Here is a 19,116-nt window from a genome sequence, read left to right on the forward strand (position 1 = left end):
TTTGCTTCAAATAGCACTCAGTGCTTTTGATAAATCGGAGGCAGAACAGAACATAATTTAAGACCTGAGAGCAAAGGCAGATAGGAAGTTTGGGGGTTTCTGAACTGGCTTGAGAGTCTGGCTTCAGAAGTGAGGCTGGATCCTGGAAATGTGTCCCAGGCACCATCCCCCCTTTGATGGAAGGCATGGAGGGATGACCCATGGAGCATGGTGACTAAGGAGGTGGCCTCAGGACCTTGACTATCTATATTGAAATCCCAGCTCTAACACTTCCGAGTCACCTAATCGTGGGCGAGGAATGGTGCTTCTTTATGCTTCTTTTCTTTCAGTGTAAACTAGAGAAAATAATGCTTTTCCCATAGGGTAGTTATGGTTAAATGAATTCATGCATAAGAAGCAATTCAAAGAATTCTTGGCACATACAGTATTTGAAAAATATTAGTGATTATGATTATTAGCTTTGTAGGCAATACGACTGTCTCGGATTTTATTTATTTTCTGTGAGCTGGTCAAATATAGAATCCCAGAAAGTCATTCAGTTAATAGTTTAAGGCTTGAATTGTGTTTTTGTTTTTCTCTAAATAAGACATTCTTAAAATTTAGGGGTCCTTGCCTTTTGCACCCTCCTACTTACTTTTAGATCCATTTTTCTAGGTGCTTCAATAGTTCATTCAGCAAGGCAGTCAGCAATAGTTTTCTGAATCGTTGTGAGTCTTAAGATGCCCATTTCACTCTCATTATTGAGTCAGAATATGAGTGTAGAAGTTTAGGTTCAAAGAACTTTAAGGGTATGATTTTATTATCCCCGGGCACCAAAGTTGCTAATGGGAAAGTTGATGTCAAGATACTTTTGTAATTTTAATAATCTTTCGTTTTGTTTTTGATAATATTCTTGACATTTCATTGCATGAAGAGTACTTTTTAAAATTGTTTTGTAAAATTTGTCTTCTTCATCAGCAGAATTTGTCTCTGGGAACTTGGTTCTTGCTTCAGTTTGGGGAAACTCTCAGCCATTGCTATGGACTGAATGTTTGTGTACCAATCCCCCACCCGCACCCCCTGTCCCAATACAGATGTTGAAACCCTAATCTCCAGTGTAATGGTATTTGGAGATGGGTCAGTTGGGAAGTAATTAAGGTTAGATGAGGTCATGAGCATGGAGTTCCCATGTATTTAAAAGAGATAAAGGACCAGAGCTTCCTCTCCCTCCCTTGTGCGAACACAGAAAGGAGGCAGCCATCTGAGAACCAAGAAGAGAGCCCTCGCTAAGAACCCAACCAGCCAGCACCTTGATCTCAGACTTCAAGCTTCCGGAACTGTGAAAAATACATTTCTGTCGTTTAAGTTCTGAGTCAATGGCATTCCGTTATAGAAACCCAAACTGAGTAAGACAGCCACTATCCACTTCATTGGCTCTGCTCCATTCTATCTACTTTCTTTTTCTGGATTCCTATTAGAATAAGGTTGATTCACCTGGAGTTCTCTCTGTTTCAAAATTTTTCGCACACCTAATAAATTTGTGTGGTCTAAACATCAAATGTCACGAAAGGACTCACACAAAAACTCTCCTTCCCACCTCCTCTTCCCCATTCACTTAGTTTCTATCACTCTATCCACACTAGTAATATCTGTACATAGTGTAATATCTGTATATACTGTAATATCTGTATATGGTGAAACAGTAATATCTGTTTATAGAGAGAAACAAAAGAAAACCAGAGATGGTGAACCAACATCTGACTCAGTAACTGTGTCTAAACCATTGATCCAAAAATAACAACAACAAAAAAACAAAATTATGCTAAGAATATTATACTGTTAGCTTAGGATACTATTACCTCTCCACCCCCCCTCCCTAAAAAAAAAAAGCATCAAAATAATGCACAACCATGATTTTATGGATGTAGGTAGTAGTATATCTATTTGTAAAGATTTTAATCAAGAGAAAGTAGGAAACAAGTCTGGAGAAAATTTGGGGGAAAATGAATAAAACTTAGTCTATGACTTCAAAGAAGATGAAACAATGCCTTGGCTGGTTCAGCAGAATCTGCATTGCTGCATTCAATGCAACAAAAATAACTAGCGTGTCTTCATGCTGTGCAGTGCTGCAGCCCAAGTCACTCTCTGGTGAACCACTGTCCATCAAGATGAACAGTCTTTCTATCTAGAGCCTCCACACGATACTTTCAGCTAATAATAGTCTGGAGGCATCCGCGGATAATCGTATCAGCTCTGCACACATCAGGCAGGCACCACAGAATTTCCTACCACAAGTCACACTCCCTAGTGAAATCCAGAGGAACATTCTGCTCGAGGTTCTACACCAACATTCAAATATTAAACTCTGAGCCAGTTTACCAGAAGATACAAGTGCCCCCATGAAAAGAAAAATAAAAGCTGTGTGAAGAAAAACATACCAACTGTGCTATAAACAGAGAGACTCCTCCTTTCCTTTCATCCCTTCTGGATTGTTCCTCCATTCCCACCACTCTCTTCACTCCCTCCTCCATTCCTCCATGCACAGGCATGCTGTGATAGAAAATGAAACTATGATGTATTGTTTTTCTTTTCTAATAGATATGGAGGAGGGAGGGAACATTTATAGAGAGAAACAAAAGAGCACCAGAGATGGCGAACCAACATTTGACTATGTCTAAACCATTGATCCGGACCCCTTGTCCCTGGGGTGAAGAATGGACGTCACACCAATTTTAATTATGCTCACGGTTCTACACCAATGTTCCAAACATGAAGAGTATGAAGGGTAACTTTAACAGTTTAGCAGTAAATGCTTTACCAATAATATTTTCCATTCCATTGCCCATTATTCCACTAATTTGAATCTTTCTCTTTTCCTTCCGTCCTTCCTTCCTTCCTCCTTTTTTTGTTTTTTAAAGAAAAGTATTCTAATTGCTACCAGTTGGCAGACTAAAGAAGAGATTAAGCAAGGAAACTGTGAGTTACAATGTGTCAGAATTCAGGTCTCTACATGTGGACAAACACGGAAAATGTGGGTAGTTAAAGAATCCGTGCATAATCTTAATCATCTCTCTTTATTTGAGCTTGTGAGCAAGATAAATCTGAACGCAAGAGTGTCTGGCTTGTGAAAGTGAATCAAAGGGTGGGGCTAAGATGAGGGAGGTGCTAGAATTTTTTAAAAACGTTCCTGCAGTTAAACATTACTTAACTCAGTCACAAGTTCTTACTTTAGGCACGAATTGCCAATTCTGCTCCAGTGGAAGAAAACAAGGTATCGTAAGAACTTCTTTGTTTAAAAATGCTTATTTGTGTTTATTTATTATGTTTTCCTTCTTTGTTGAAGTGCCTAACTTAAATAACTAATGATCAAGACTCCCCAAACCAAAAATAGTAGGTAAATCTCCACCCCTCCTCGCCCCCCGAAGAATTCTGTGCAAGTCAGAGAGATTTAACCTTGAAGTGGTTCTAAGTTTGTACTAGGAGAGAACATTCATTTCCAAAGAAGTAGAAAACTTGTTTTACTAGGAATTGTGAAACTATGAATGGAATTTCTTCGTCACATTTCTGAATTCGTTACCTCTTATCTGTCAACACAGGCAAAGAGAACTAGAACATTCTCAGAATAATTGAGTCAAAACACTTCTAACCCTTCAGTAGAATAGGCTTGGCAGCATGAATTTGATCCTAGTCACTAATGTATGGAACTAATGGTTTGACTCTTTACCTCTCCTCCCCACCCAACATCCGGTTCTGGCCATTCCATGAGCCATTAGCTTTCTTCTCTTTCATGGAATGATCTAAGGCTCTAACTCCACAACTTACACTAGGAGCTCATCTTAAAACATCTGATATATTAGTGATGATATTAATGAGAGAATTTATGAAGCTGAAGATAACTGGATATTAACTTTCCACAAGAAATTAGCTCTTTCATTGGAGATAATTTTTTTCTTTCTTTCACGAATTTGTTACAAGTAACTAAGCCTAGAATAAACATAAACCATAGGCAGAAGATAAAAACCCCAGACCCTAAGATAATACTTTTTCTTCTCCTTCCTTTATGGTGAGTGTGGTTTTGCCACAGAGTCAATCATTTCCCATATGAACGTAATTCATGAGTTCTAAAACAATGAAGTTTAATATATAAGCAGCAAATTCAAATGTTATTTGAATGAATGTAGCTCTAAAAGAAATAGGGGGGTTATTTCCAGGAAAGCATTGGATCTGTCAAGAAAAAATACAGGCAAGTTTTGAGCGTTTGATGAGGGTGTAGAATTACTACAAAACTAGAGTTGTTGTTTGTTCTTTACTCAAACGATGTCCGCCTAGGATTACCATCAGCTTCCAGAACAGGCAGGATCTGCCTGCCACTCAAGCATGATTTAGAGGCTGGGAAGCTGTTTCGTTAAGTGTAAGCCTGTGGCTAGGAAGGATTTCAACAGTACCACTCACTGTTAATCCAAGTTACGATGAAACCAAACCGTCTACACATGCCTCTCCCTTGATTCAACTATTTGATTAAAGAGAACTCCTGGCCTTTCTCAACTTCTCATTCTAGTTTTCCCAGAGGATTAGGTGATGTCAGTGGAAGACCCAGTTTTAGATGACATGTGCGAGGGTCTAGGTCCAAGAATTTGATTTATTCTTAGTCATTTAATCAGTTTAAATTATTTGGCTATAAGATGGCAATAGATTAAACTATTCTTTTTTGAGACCCAGTCTTAAAGGACTTGAATTAAAATGTCAGGGTAATTAAAGGTGAAATTTAGAAGTTGATTATAATATTAAAAAATTACACGAGAAAACCTGAGTCTATATATACTACAAAACCAGTTTCAAAAGGGCTTAAGTGAATGAGATTAAAGGCAGAAAAGAGTCTTGATTTTCTCTACTTCTCTATAGCCTGTCCCATTAAATTGTGCATGATTCAAGTTTAAATAAAAAATGGTGGCTAGAGCCCAAACAGTGAACATTGCAAACAAGTAGTAAACAAGTATTTATAAGCATCCCTTTTGTGCAAAGTTCTGAGCTAGGTACTGTTGGATGTACAAAGCAGTGTAAGACAATTTTGCTCTGGAGGAACTTACCCTGGAGTTGGAAAGATACAAACAGGAAAACAGAACTAGCAGTGTGATAAATACGAGGCAAGTGGCAGAAACCACGTTATGGGACTTAACGTGGCAGGCAAGCTTCTGTGCACCCAAAAGGGCAGGAAAAGCTTCGAGAAGAAAAGAGGAACTTGGACAGAGTTGAATTTTAAGAGAATAAAGGAGGTCAAAGGCATTCCAGAAGCCTGGTACATCATAGAGAAAGGTATTGAGCAAGAAATAGGTTAAAAATATAAAAATGTGATGAAAGGTGAGAAAAAGTACAAAGTTGAAAATATGTATAATTATTTCTCACTCATGGTATAAAGTCAGCAGTCGTGTGGTGTATTGAACAGAAGTACAGGGCTGAGAGAGTGGGGACACCTGGCTCTACTGCCATTTTTATCGTGACATTCTCAACAAGGAGTTTCTAATTGACCAGAATCTAATTGTTCTCTGAAGTGCATTAGGGCTCAAATTTAAGGCAATTCTCTTAAACTCTGTGGACTTCAGTGTAAAATAATGACACTGGACTAGAATTTTCTTAAAGCGCATTCAGGTCGTATGTTGTATACAATATATACATATTATACACATATACACATATATTATGTGTACATATATGGATGTATATGTATACTTATAAACCAAATTGGGTAATATATATTTTTGTCATCTCACTGAAGGATGATTAAAAAATTAATGTGGAAGCTAACAAATTCTTTTGTAAAGGTAAAATGAATGGAAAGGATTATTAACGTGTTCTTTGTCTCTGCTTTATTTTCCTTAGGTTTTTCCCAATGGATTCTCTAACAAAATCAATCAACCAATTTGCCCTGGAATTTAGCAAAAAGCTAGCTGAATCTGCTGAGGGTAAAAATATTTTTTTTTCTCCCTGGGGCATCTCAACCTCCTTGGCCATGGTGTATTTGGGCACCAGAGGTACGACTGCAGCCCAAATAGCCCAGGTGAGAAAGCTCCGTCATCCTCTGTTGCCTTAAAACGAAATGCTTTCTCTGCCCTTTATCTTCATTTTTCTCCTGAAATCCACATAGCTCACATTTTACAATCATTTCCTCCAAAACAAAAAATACACCGTAACAATTTTCTAGACCATAAAAGGAAGTCTGGGAAAGGGAATCCAGTGTAAACTGTTCATAGAAAAACAATTTAAGAACTGTGTTCTCTAGCCCAATCAAATGAAGAGATGATGAGGTTATCAAGTTTGGTTCAACACCAAAAACAATTTTATTTTGATTATTAAAATATTTCAAGAAGTAATAGCTCAAACATTAAAGAATAGAATTAGTCAGCATCTTTGTAACCTCAGAAATATTACCTTGAAGACACAGATAGGAAAATCAAGTGAATTGTTTCTCATGCTTTGTTTGGCTGTTATTTTGTTCAATCCCTGGTTGTCTGGATGAATCTCAAGAGCCCATTAAGAGTATTAAAATAGCAAAACAATATTATTGTGCATGCGATTATTGATTTACTGTAAGCATCCTCAAAGCATAGTGTGTGTGTATGTGTGTGTGTGTCCATAGATAACAAAGTATGTAATAAAATATCCACATATGTCTATATATACGTATCTGTAAACATATAAATATATATGTTTGTGTTTTAATTAAAAATAAAAACAGAAAAAGAGTAAAAACAGTCCTAAATCATACCATTGAAAGGCTAAATGACAGAATTTCCACCCCAGGATGGGTCCTATGTGCCCAGTATGGAAATGGACACAGCCAGTAATTCTGAGTGAGATAGGTGGAGTATATATTCTTTTAGTTTGGGCCTAGGATGTGACCCTTATTCTTGTAATTCATAAGATATTGGGTGGTTAAAAACTACAACAACAAAATCCTGGTTCACAATTGGTTAATACTTATTAAATCACAACTAACTAATTATTAAAGGCTTAACCATTAATGTGATAAATTAAATCTTAGATGGATTGCAATTCGGCTCTATTTCATATAAATATATTGCTGGGTGTTGCTTGTTCTTGTTTTATTTAATATTTACTTAAACATTAACAGCTTCAGTTTGCAATTGAGACAGACGAGTTGCCTATGAGCCCCTTTTTTTTCTATGGCAAGTGGTTCCTGTTTGGTCACCATGTGTTAGCACAAGTTTTGGTAAAACAGACTTGATTCCTCACTGTGAGCTGAGTCCAGGATGTGAGAGATGAAATTATCGCCTTGTTTTTTTACTGTTGTACAATTCAGGGAGACAAGGATGCCCACATACATCCTGGTAACTTCCAAACGAAATGCTGGCGTGAACATAAAGAACGCGTTTATGTGTCAAGTGTGGGCAGACAGTGAGAACGGAAACACTAACCCGAAAATTTTAGCAATGAAAACCCCTGAAATTTCCAGATAATTGGAGCAATGGTGGCTTTTGCTTAAATTGCTAAATAATGTTCTCAGTTGAGCACATAGCATTCTTTTCAAAGCAACCATAGATAAAAATGAAACATGGAAAACAAGAGAATTTTACTTCTAAGGGTATTCCCAACACCATCCCAAACGTCTATAAAAAATATTAAAGTAAAGAGAAACTTAGACTTTTAAAAAGTGTAGTTAAAAGCAGCTCTTGACTTACTGTAGTAGTTCAGCTAACACACCATTTAAACCAAATCAGAGCCCCCTTTGTTTATTAATATTATATGTTCTGCAGCTATAGGAATGGGTGACTTGTATTCATTAATGTGTATTTCACATGATTTCTTCTATGCAAAGTATGCTCACATATTGTCTTTTTATTGAAATTACAGGTGCTTCAATTTAACAGGGACCAAGATGGCAAATTTTTTCCTGAAAGTGAAAAGAAAAGAAAAATGGTATATTTTATATTTTAGTATCCATTTGGTGATTAAGGAAAAAGGGCACTTTTAGCACATGTATTTCAGTGGCTAATTTAAGCAACTTTTAATACATAAATTTTCTTAGAAACATATATTAAAATGATAGAAACATTTTTCAAAATATAAAATGTCTACACTTTTTGGAAGGGTAATATTCTTTCCTGTTATCTCTCCCCCTCCTTTTCTTCCCTTTCAAAACTGCTCCACTTTCAAACTTGTTCCTGTTTTTGCAGACTAAATGTGAAGGAAATAATGCCCTCAATAACTTTTAATTTTTTTGCGCTGATAACAGGGAAAAATTTTTTATCTTAGAGTAAATTTCAGCTTTTGTTCACAATACATCAAACCATTTCATTTAGTGATAGGTTTTATGTGTGTGTGTGTGTGTAGCTCTTGTTCAACATTTTTATTTGACTAATCCCTTTTCTTTTAAAGGACTTCAACTCGGGGAAGGTTGAAGAAATACGCTCTGATTTCCAGACACTTATCTCAGAAATCAACAATCCCAGTAATGCTTACGTACTTAAAACAGCCAACGGGATATATGGGGAGAAAAGTTACCCATTTCACAATGTAAGTGCAAACATGCTATAGGAAAGAAAGAGCCGTGTGAGACCAATCAATAAACTCTGTATATTTCTCTAGGGATCCCAGGAACAATCTTAATGTGGCAGTATTTCTGGTAAATAATTATTTAGACCAACTAGTAAGCACCTAGTTGTAAAGAGAAGCTATCATCGGGCTCAAATCAGATCTAGTGATCAGATCTTTATCCAAAATTATAATATAGAAATGTGGTTTACGTAATTCCTGTGCCAATGTGTATTTCATGGAAAATGGAGCAAATATGTAGAGCACCTGAGTAGGGTCAATCTGAAGGAGAAAAGGGTTATGTTGGTCATCAGAGGAAGGCTGGGGACTGTGTACTGAACAGCAAAGCTGACCTCGGGGTCAGACAAGCCATTTCACATCAAGACTTGAGAGACATTGGAAAGACTCTCAGCACGGAACAATGTCAACTTTGCCCCGTTTCTGATGGTTGGAACCCCCATAGTGCAGACCCTGACTTGAACCTCAGCTCAGACTCCAGGGCTCCTTAGAGTGGTCCATCTGGAACCAGGCCAACCACTTACTCTTTTCACATTTGTCCATCACATCCTTTGGCACATCTCAGAAAGGAGGAGGACACAGCTGCCCGGTGGGCAAAGAGCAAGGAAACTGGATAGGGTAGAGGGACAGTAATAGAAACTATAAAGCTAGCTCTTGATTCTAAGCAGTGCTGCCAGAGCTGTAGGAGGCAGGCCTCCCTTCCATACCTGGAGTTCTGCATGGCTAGCTAGTGCCCAGCCAAGTTTAAAGAGGGGGGTGTTTAGTGTTTGACCAGATTAGGAGTGGGGACACAGAGAAGGCAGCAATGTGTGTGTGTGTGTGTGTGTGTGTGTGTGTGTGTGTGCGCGCGCACAATTGTTCCTCTGCCTAGGTTTTTGATAATCTAGATTTGATTTCTCAGTTTTGGGAAAACTCTACAAAAGGAGATTTTACCTGAATTTTTCAGAAATACTTAGAAGATATGAAAACATACTTTGGTGCAGAGCCACAGTCTGTTAACTTTTTGGAAGCTCCTGACCAAACCAGAAACGAGATCAACTCTTGGGTTGAAAGCCAGACAGAGGGTAAGCTTTCACCACAGTGCTCGGCAGAGTGCTTTCTCCAAGCACTGTTTTATTATTTTGAGTTTGTGTTGTGTGTAAGTATATGTATTTCTTAACTAGAACTGCGGACACATTCTCAGTATTCATCACATCTCTTTCTATTCATGCCCAGTTTTCAGATGCACAGCTTTTCCCAATAAGTTTTATCTGAAACACGTAAGTCAAGACACCCACTTTACTAAGTAGACCAAGAAAATTGTATCTCATTGATTCCAAAGAGGCTTCCGGGGGAAAAAGCATGAAAAATGCAAAAAAGGAAATTTGAAATACTGTTGCATCTGTGGCTTTTAAAGGATAGCTACTAATTAATAACAAAAAAATGTGGCATTAAATGTGCTATATGATCTTGAGTAATTTTCAAAATAAAGTACTATGTTAGAGTACGATCTAAGTTGCTATAACAAAAACAACCAGAATATATATAGTGGCTTCATAATAAGATAGTGTTTATCTTTCTGTCACATAATAGTCAACAGGTAGCTAAGTATTCTCTTCACAAAGCCATCCTGAGACCCAGACTGGTGGGTCAGCTCTGCCACCCTTAAGACATGGCTTCCATTTCTAAGTCTAAGATGATTCTTACAATGGTCAGTTTTATAGAGAGCAGGAAATGGGGAAACAAAAGCGTCTTTGCTTTTAAGAGTATGGCCTGAAATTTCACACATCAGTCCCACTTGTATCCTAAACTTAGTTACATGGCACACTTTATCCTTGGGTGACCAACTTGTCCCAGGTTTGCCTGGGACTTTCCTGGCTTAAGCACCTAACATCTCTCACTCCTAGGCAAACCAGGGTAGCGGTTACCCAAACTTGCTGTAAAATGTAGTTTTTAGCTGGACAGCCACATACTCACCTAAAATTTGAGAGTTCTGTTTTTAAAAGGAAATAGCGGGATTCTCCTAGGCAATTTAGCAGTCTTTTATTATGATCTCTACTTTAGAAACTGGGTAGCTGAAGCTTTCGAGAAATTAAATTATCCAAGATCAGATAGATTAAAGCTTCAGAAATAGGATTCAAATCCCACATTTCTGAGTTTGCTTTTCCTTTTCTATCTCTTCCTACTCTGATTTCAGTCTTCGTCTTATTTTATCTGCATTGATACAACTTTCTGCCCCTAACTGTGCTCCCCTCAAATCCCATCTCTGCTCAGCATCCCGAATGGCCTACCGAAAATATGAATTAGACCAGCCAGACCAAGTCACTCCTGTACTCAAGACCCACCATGGTGCCCCATGACCTGCAGGATGAATTCAAGTTCCCCATCCTGACATATATGGCCCACTTGACCATGGAGCCCTGCCTGTCTCTCCATTTCAACTCTCATCGCTTCCTGACTCAAAATTTACACCTCAGGAATTCTAAGTGGCACAGAGTCCCCGTAACTCCCCGTGCTACCTTATGACCCAGTGTCTTTTCTCATGGCATTCCCTATAACTGAAACCGTTCCATGCCCTCCCACTCCCAGCCCCTGCACAGCCACCAGGTAACTTCTCAGGCCACCACTTAGGCACAATGTCCTCCTGGAAGCCACCGGCTCCCAGGCCTGGCTCAGAGCCTCCCTCTTTGCTCCCCCAGCACCTTGACACTTTCTCACAGTGTTAGTGAAACCAACTCCTGACACTTCATTTCATCTACCTCCCCTGCTAGACGCAAGGACCCCAAGTGCAACAGTTCTGCCTCACGTGAGCTTCCGCTTTGAATCACTAGCACATAACAGAACCACTCACAGTAGTTGTTCGGAACATTAATTCTCATTGGAGTGACTTGAGGAAGTTGGCAGCCCCAAATTCTCAGTTCCTTTTTCCTTGCACTAGTGACTCAAAAGCCTTGGTGAAGCAAGAGTGACCATTATACGTGTATTTAACTTATTCCTGATTTGGATTCATCCAAAAATAAGTTGGCTTTTTAGACTTAGAGATTAGCTGCATTTACTGAGTACTTGCACTGCTCCAGTTTGCATGAAGACCAAATGTGACTGTTTAGAGAAAAGCAGGTTAATACACAACTCAAATTCAACATGGTAGAAGCAGGAGTGAGAACAGTACCGGAACTGAACAAAATCTCAGGTCTCAGATTTTAGCCCAGTGTCTGTTATGTTGTCCGGAAGACAGATGGGAATCCTATAGACAGGAAAGCCAGGAGCGACTAATCTGCTATCTGTACACCCAGCAAAGCCTGGCAGAGCTGAGAGAGAGCTGTTGTCTGATGGTGCATGAGCTTGGTCCTTGCCAAGCAAGCGTCCTCAGTGTAGACTGACACACTGAAGAAGCATGACAAGACCCAAGCGTCTGAGTTACAGAGCTGTCCAGGGAGTCTTGCTGTGATGACAAATGTGCCATAAATCTGTACTGCCCAGTTTGATATAGTCACATGTTCTGTCCACATGTGAGTATAGATAATTTGTGGCTAATATGACTCAGAAACTGAATTTTTAACTTCAGTTTATTTTAATTAATTTGCATTGAAGTAGTCATGTGTGTGTCTAGCGGCTACCATGTTTGACAGCACAGAGGAAATTCTGTCTTAAAAGAACTGAACAAATGTTTTAAATTATGAAGGAAAGAGTAAACATCAGATTATGGTCATTACATGGTCAAAACAGAGGATGGGGACACTTTAAAAAATCCTCCATTGTCACTCCACTCATCAAATGAGAGATTCCCATAAATAAGTTCGCTCTGGGCATGGTCAGCACCTTTCATTAAGCCCATTTCCCACATCCCATAACTTCATTCCTCCAGTTGGCCCTGCTGACTCTATTTCTTAGAAGTGGAATCTCCTAAGGAGAGAGAAAGCTGTAATCTTTCTGCATTTTCTTTTACACATTGGACACAGATATCTGCTATTTGGGGGCTATTCAACATCAAATAAAGGAATTAATCAGCTGTTCAGGAACTTCACTTTGTCAAGGCAGAGTTCCATATGTCCTTAAGGAAAACTTGCTAGAAACTCTTTGGCATGAGTTTCTAGGTTCTAGCTGAACTACCTGACAAAAGCTTCTTGAGTTTTCAAACAGGCCTCCTTCCAAATGGCCATATGGACTACTGGGACATACATGGCATTCAAAGTCAAATTCTCAAAGATAACACCAATCATACATTGCTACTATTTTTTCTGGTTTGTCTTCTTTATAGTCTATAAGCTCCTCCAGAGTGGGGGATCGGGGAAGGTTATTGTCTCGATGTTTTTAATTTCAAAATCTATGAATGTGCCACATGATGGGCACATTGGGCACCCTAGTGTCACATTAACATGTGCCCAGAGGGACTTACTGTGACTATCTGCAGAGAGAATGCCCTTCCTGTTACCTAAAACTATCAAGGATGCTTGTAATGAGTGAGCCAGTAGGTGGCACTTTAGCTCTCAAGAGGAGAGGACACCGTTTAGTCATATTTTGCTTTGTGTGTTACCTTGAATTTGTATTTAAGTACATTTTGTACATCTTTTGTCAAATAAATGAACAACATGGTTGTGGATTCAAGAGGCTAGGTTCCTTGAAAACATATGAACCCAGAGCACAACACAATAAAGCTTAAATCAACTGGATCTCAACTAACTTGAGATCAATCTATAGAAACCTCAATCATTGATAGGTTCTCTATTTGCATCTACAACTCTATTAAATGAGAGAATAATTAATTTAGAATGACACAGAGCTTTAAAAATGCAAAACTGAGCAAAAAAAAGAGAGGTTAAAAAATGACACAGAAGGCCTCCCCATGTTAAATCATCAAAGACAATTTAAATTAACTTGAATATACTGTCTTTAAACAGAAAAACAAGTACGCAATGTTTCAGAAAGTTTTCACATCAGCATTTAAAACCAAATTTAAATTTAATTTCCAAAACCAAGACGTGTGTCCCATGGGGGGAGGGAGGTATTTGTTTTGCTTTGTTTTGAGCAGACTTGTCCAGGCCACACCTCACATCTACCGGACTCCCTAGAAGTGCTGCCCTTAGAACTTTCAAATAAAGCTGCGCAGTGTTTGTGAGGTGCCCATGCAAGGACTGCAGCCGTCACGGGGTGTGCTGGACAGGCTTACAGAGCAGGTTTACTGAATGTTCACATCTCTTCAGGGATTAGGACTTAACCTATCTTTTTTGGGGTACACAATTCAACCCACAGCAGTAGTATTCTCACAAAAATGCATAACCTAAACACAACCTTGAGGAAACCAGACAAATCTGAACTGACAGTTGAGGGACATTCTACAAAATTTTTTAATAGTGTCAAGGTCATGAAAGACAAAGAGCAAATGAGGAACAGTCCCAGATGAAAGAGGACTAAGAGGAAAGGCCAACTAAATGCAACTTGAGGTCTTGGATTGATTTCTGGTCCAGAAAAAGAGCTTACTGGAACAACTGATGACGTTTGAACAAGATCCGTTGATAGTATTCTAGCAATGCTAAGTTCCTGTTTTGAGTCATTGGTGCATATAAGATGCTCTCATTTAGCCGTACTTCATAATCACCCTTGTTATAAGTGTGGCATATCATTAGGACGTATCTATACAATTTGAAACCTGTCCTTTTGCACCTGTAGGAAAAATCCTGAATCTCCTGCCTGACGACGCTGTGGATTCTGCAACCAGAATGGTTCTGGTGAATGCTATTTACTTTAAAGGAAGCTGGGAACATCAATTCTCAGCCCAAGACACCACAGAAAAACCTTTCAGAATAAACAAGGTAGGATCCAGTTTATAATCAGAATGGATTTGTACGTGGCATTTTACATGGAATTCTATTTTAAATTCACTCTTCTTTCTGAGTACATGTTCCTGTAAACTACGTCTCTTACTAGGGCACGGATGGCTGAGCTAAAAGCTTCCGGTTCTATCCCACCTGGAAATTCCCCTTTCATTGTTTTTCTTTGAATATAGGCTAGTGACATATTTCATCACTCAGTCTTTGCCACAGCTAAGGTAGAGTAGGTAGGGTAGTTATGTTTATATCCCAAGTGAGAAATATAGTGTGGCTAAGTGACTGGAGTCATGCCAAAGTTAGAAGTCTACCAGGACCATAACCTAAAACGCTTCACTATTAGTTCTGCTTTTGTTCTACTAAACCTATATTACCTTCTAGTAAAACAGAAGAAATAATAATTTAAAATCTCACCACTTTCATTTGCATTTTTCTCTGTGTTAGGACACAACACACTTGTTTTTGTGATAGCAACCAACTACAGCAAAAAGGGAGACTAATATAAGGTGACAGATATTTCGTAGAATCCAGGGGCTGGACCATGTCTGGGTCTTGGGATTTGAGCGAGACTCAAAGACTCAAAAGTCAGAAATCATTGTCTATTTTTCCAACTCTGTTTCTCCCATCATTCTTATCTCAGGCTGAAATCTAACTTTCTCTGCTTCTCAGTTCTAGAGACCTCTTCCATTCTAGAGACCAGTCTGATAGATCTCCTTTCAAATTCCTAGGAAAGGAACTGATTGGCCAGAGTTTGTTAAAGTTGGTGGGTCCTGGGGTGGGTCATCTCACACAAACAGTGCTGCTGGGGACCTATGGCTGTAGTCCTGCAGATGTGTAGGCATTTCTGATGGTCGGTGAGATAAAGATGGAGAAGGGGCTCAACAGATGCTCCAATGGGCTAACTAGCACAGACCTGGACAGTCACCTGGCTTAGTATATTCACCAGGCATTTTCAGTTGCAAGTGATAGAAAAGCATTCCAAACTAGCTCCAGTAAAATGGGAATTGTATTAGCATTAACTTATACAAGAGGAACTGAGGTGTCTTGGAGTGGCATCTCTAGGGACTCAAAACATGATCTCAATTCCTTCTCTCTCTCTCTCTCTCTCTCCCCTGCCCCTCTGGGGAGGTGTCTGTTCAGATCTTTTTAGAATTGGGTTGTTCATTTTATTATCACCAAGTTTTTAAGAGTTCATTATAAAGTTTGCGTACCAGTCCTTTATCAGATACGTGTTTTGCAAATATTTTCTCCTAGTCTATTGCTTGTCTCTTTATTCCCTTAATTAATTTCGGCTTTTTATGATACTAGAACACTTTGTCAAATGTTTGCATGTGAAATACACCTTGTTCAGTTTCTGAACCATTGGCATTTCCATAGTTTGCATAAAATTATTTAAGTGTTTGGTAGAATCCAGCTTGCTGTGACTTACAGATGGTGTCACACATAATACTGTTAGAGAAAGGAACTCCCATATCCCCTGTTACTGATATTATCCAGCAGAACATATATTTGTACATCTTTTGTCAAATAAATGAACAACATGGATGTGGATTCAAGAGGTTAGGTTCCTTGAAAACAAATGAACCCAGAGAACAGTGCAATAAAACCCTGAAATCTAAGTCTAATAACTTTATCCAGCAGTGAGCAGAGGGTAACCAATTTTGCCAGTGTTCTAGACTCCTGGGGACCAATGACGACAAAGAATGAAGGAGTTGGTGGAACACCTCCTCAGTGACTTTGCTACTTATTTTCTATAGAATACGAGCAAACCAGTACAAATGATGTCGATGAAAAAAAAGCTTCAAGTTTTTCACATAGAAAATCCACAAGCCATCGGCCTTCAACTCTACTATGAGAGCCGTGACCTCAGCCTATTCCTACTGCTGCCAGAAGACATCAGTGGGCTGGACCAGGTAAAAACATCATCTGTCTGATGGCAAGATGGTTCCAGTATTGACGCCTGTGTAGCATGGCCTCCCTGATCTTTAGTTCCTGTAGAGGAAGGAAACCAACATACCTTGAGTCCTAGGTACTTCTCCTTCAGGAGAACAGCTCAGCTCTAGCTTGAGGTAACCATAGAAACAGCCAACACAAACTACAGATGCTGATATTCTTCATGAGTCACAAAGCCGTGTGGACTGGACTGATCACAACAATCTTTCAGTTGTTCTAGGTCTGTCTTCTCCCTCTGGTAGGGTCTACCTAATGGGAGATTAATTTTTTAACCACTTGCATTAATGTAGCACTAGATATACACTTTAAAACATTAAACTAACTTCCAAAATTTTTAAAAATATTTTTTATCAAGTAAATAGTCTTTAGGAGAAATATCTATGTAAGCACCACCTTCAAGTATTATTTAAGTTGTTTTTCAGCCAAATTTCTACTAAGCCTGACATAACTTTCATCAGATGATGTTTCTGAGTAATTTGCATGTCTAAACTGAATATTGCTTTCTCATAGGAGGCCTATCTGTCTTTGCAGAGTACCTAATTTTTCATGTGTGCCAAACTTTATAAGTTTCCATGGCCCTACTAGTGTGTAGAGAAGATTTCAAAATTGTATCATAAAATTTGTGAAACTGGAGAGGGTGGTTACAATAGGACTAAGTGTGGACATTAAACCATTAGAGTCACACTCTTATAAGATAAGCCTTTTTTCCTAAGAGTGCAGGTTCCTGAGCTGAAGATATTGTCACATTATTAATGTCCATCATTTACAAGTATGTCATTGACAGCAATACTTGGGTCTAGAAAACTTTCAAAGTAGCAATAGCATGTAATTTGAAACAAATGTGCTATTAAAAATATCAAAACATTGTTTTTTCTCATATATACATATGCATAGGTATATATATATATATATATATATATATATCTCACTGGCATGCATACATATATTATTAAAATCTAAAATATAAAGAGAAAAATCTCCCTCAAAACCTCTATAAAAAAGTCATTACTCAAGATTTTCTTTCTTTACGTTTCTTTTTTTTTTTTGCATAGTTTATAGTTGCTAATTTCATATTGTTGTGATTGAGTGTAGACATTTTGTTTTATCTCAGATTTTGTTTTCAAAGAACTGTCACCCATGTTAATAAAGCTAATGTTTTTTTGTGCCCCGACATACAACTTGTCCTATAGTATATGCTTTTGAGTAGACAACACATAAATTATAGTTATTTCGATGTATTTCAGTGTATAGTTGATGTCTTGCATACAGTCATAGAAGTCCTTCCATTTTGAATCAAGGTCTAATTATCCCATATCCTGACAATGACTAACCTGCAAAACAGATTCTGTAGATGAACAGTGTGAAAAAAATTTCCAAATGTGTACGTTTTGTTACGCTGGGTAACAGGAGTGATCCTCAGTCATCTATGTAATATCTAGAGGTCTAACTCTACCAATATTTCTCACTACACTTTGGAATTACTGATTCTTTCTTTCTTGGTTCCACATCTGCAGCTGGAGAAGGCCGTCACTTATGAGAAGTTGAGTGAGTGGACGAGTGAAGACATGATGGAGTTGTACGAAGTGCAGCTGCACCTTCCCAAGTTCAAGCTAGAAGAGTCTTATGATCTCAAGTCAGCCCTGAGCAGCATGGGGATGAGCGATGCCTTTAATCAGAGCAAAGCTGATTTCTCAGGAATGTCTGTGGAGAGAAACCTATTTCTGTCCAATGTCTTCCACAAGAGTTTTGTAGAAATAAATGAACAAGGTACGGAGGCCTCAGCTGGCACTGGGAGTGAGGTGAGTTTTCGAATGAGCCTCCCCTCCATTGAATTCAATGCAGACCACCCATTCCTCTTCTTCATTAGGCATAACAAAACCAATAGCATTCTCTTTTATGGGAGATTCTGCTCCCCCTAAACCTGCATCTCTCTCATCAGATAAGACCATCTCACCGTGTGAAAAACGCATCATAAGATGGAAAAGCAATTATAATTAAAAACTAGTTTGTAGTCTGGATATTTTTTACATTTGAATATTAGCAAGTAAATCTTGAGATAACGCATTCTAGTGATACTGTGGTAGCTATATAGCTAGAGAGACCGGCACATTTTATTTTTAGCACTTAACATTTTGTCTTAATGTGATTTTTATTTACGTTTCAGAAATACTATGTTATTCAATTGAATGCCTTACAATTCCTGAGCTCTGTGGTCACTGTGTTATCATTGTCAATTACATTTCACACTTGTCATTTAGTGAAGAAAAATCTTTATAGAGGTGATATACTGATAAACAAGAATTTTCTCAAGAATTTTGATTGTTCAGAAATTATCACTGTAACATTAAATCCCCTTCTTCTGCTATCTGACTATTTAAAAATACTTATGTTGACATTAACAGAAAAACTAGTGACATCCAAATAAAATGTGGAGTTTAGTTAGTAGAAAGGTACCAATTTTGGCTTCTTCGTTTTACCATATGTATCATGGTAGTGATAGATGTTAGCATTTGGAAAAAGTGTGTTAGGAGTATGCAGAATTCCCTGTATTATCACCTTTGCATCTTTTCTGTGAATCTAAAACTATTCCAAAATAAAAATTTTATTAAAAATAATTATGTGTAAAATTTTAATCATACTAACATCTTTCTTTTTAAAAATCTTATGAAGTAGAAGCATAAATTTCTAATTTATATAAATATGTATTGTTAGTTACAAATATTCTTAGTGATACTAGTTCTCCATAAAATTGTCTAAGTTTTTCTAATTTATTTTTAAAATGTTCATACACAACTGCATATTGGTAGTTTCA

General features: G+C 38.1%; 1 protein-coding gene and 1 long non-coding RNA gene across 21 annotated transcripts in view; one reads left to right on the plus strand and one right to left on the minus strand.

Annotated features, from left to right (window-relative positions):
- The window catches only part of LOC109446190 (uncharacterized), a 66,473-nt gene that overhangs the window by 42,653 nt on the left and 4,704 nt on the right, over positions 1-19,116 (minus strand). For 17 of the 19 annotated variants that reach the window (XR_016021203.1, XR_016021206.1, XR_016021194.1 and 14 more), the window contains exon 3: positions 16,369-16,553. This is a non-coding gene — a long non-coding RNA (uncharacterized LOC109446190). Of the gene's footprint in view, positions 1-2,417; positions 2,530-16,368; positions 16,554-19,116 lie in introns of all 19 variants that reach the window. The other 2 variants (XR_016021197.1, XR_016021205.1) reach the window with 2 other exon arrangements.
- Positions 2,819-18,919, plus strand: SERPINB10 (serpin family B member 10). 2 transcript variants are annotated; one of them, XM_019729331.3, is made up of 8 exons: positions 2,819-3,250; positions 5,857-5,939; positions 7,849-7,914; positions 8,374-8,511; positions 9,494-9,611; positions 14,194-14,336; positions 16,109-16,264; positions 17,819-18,919. In XM_019729331.3, the coding sequence occupies exons 3-8, from the start codon at positions 7,912-7,914 to the stop codon at positions 18,221-18,223; spliced, it is 963 nt and encodes a 320-aa protein (XP_019584890.3). In that variant the 5' UTR covers positions 2,819-3,250; positions 5,857-5,939; positions 7,849-7,911; the 3' UTR covers positions 18,224-18,919. The 2 variants fall into 2 exon arrangements, with proteins under 2 accessions (XP_019584890.3, XP_019584889.3); XM_019729330.3 differs by having other exon boundaries at positions 2,825-3,250; positions 5,857-6,034.

Source organism: Rhinolophus sinicus, chromosome 4 (genome assembly GCF_057876585.1).
Source record: "Rhinolophus sinicus isolate RSI-liver-muscle chromosome 4, RSI-T2T, whole genome shotgun sequence".
Taxonomy (NCBI): Eukaryota; Metazoa; Chordata; class Mammalia; order Chiroptera; family Rhinolophidae; genus Rhinolophus; species Rhinolophus sinicus.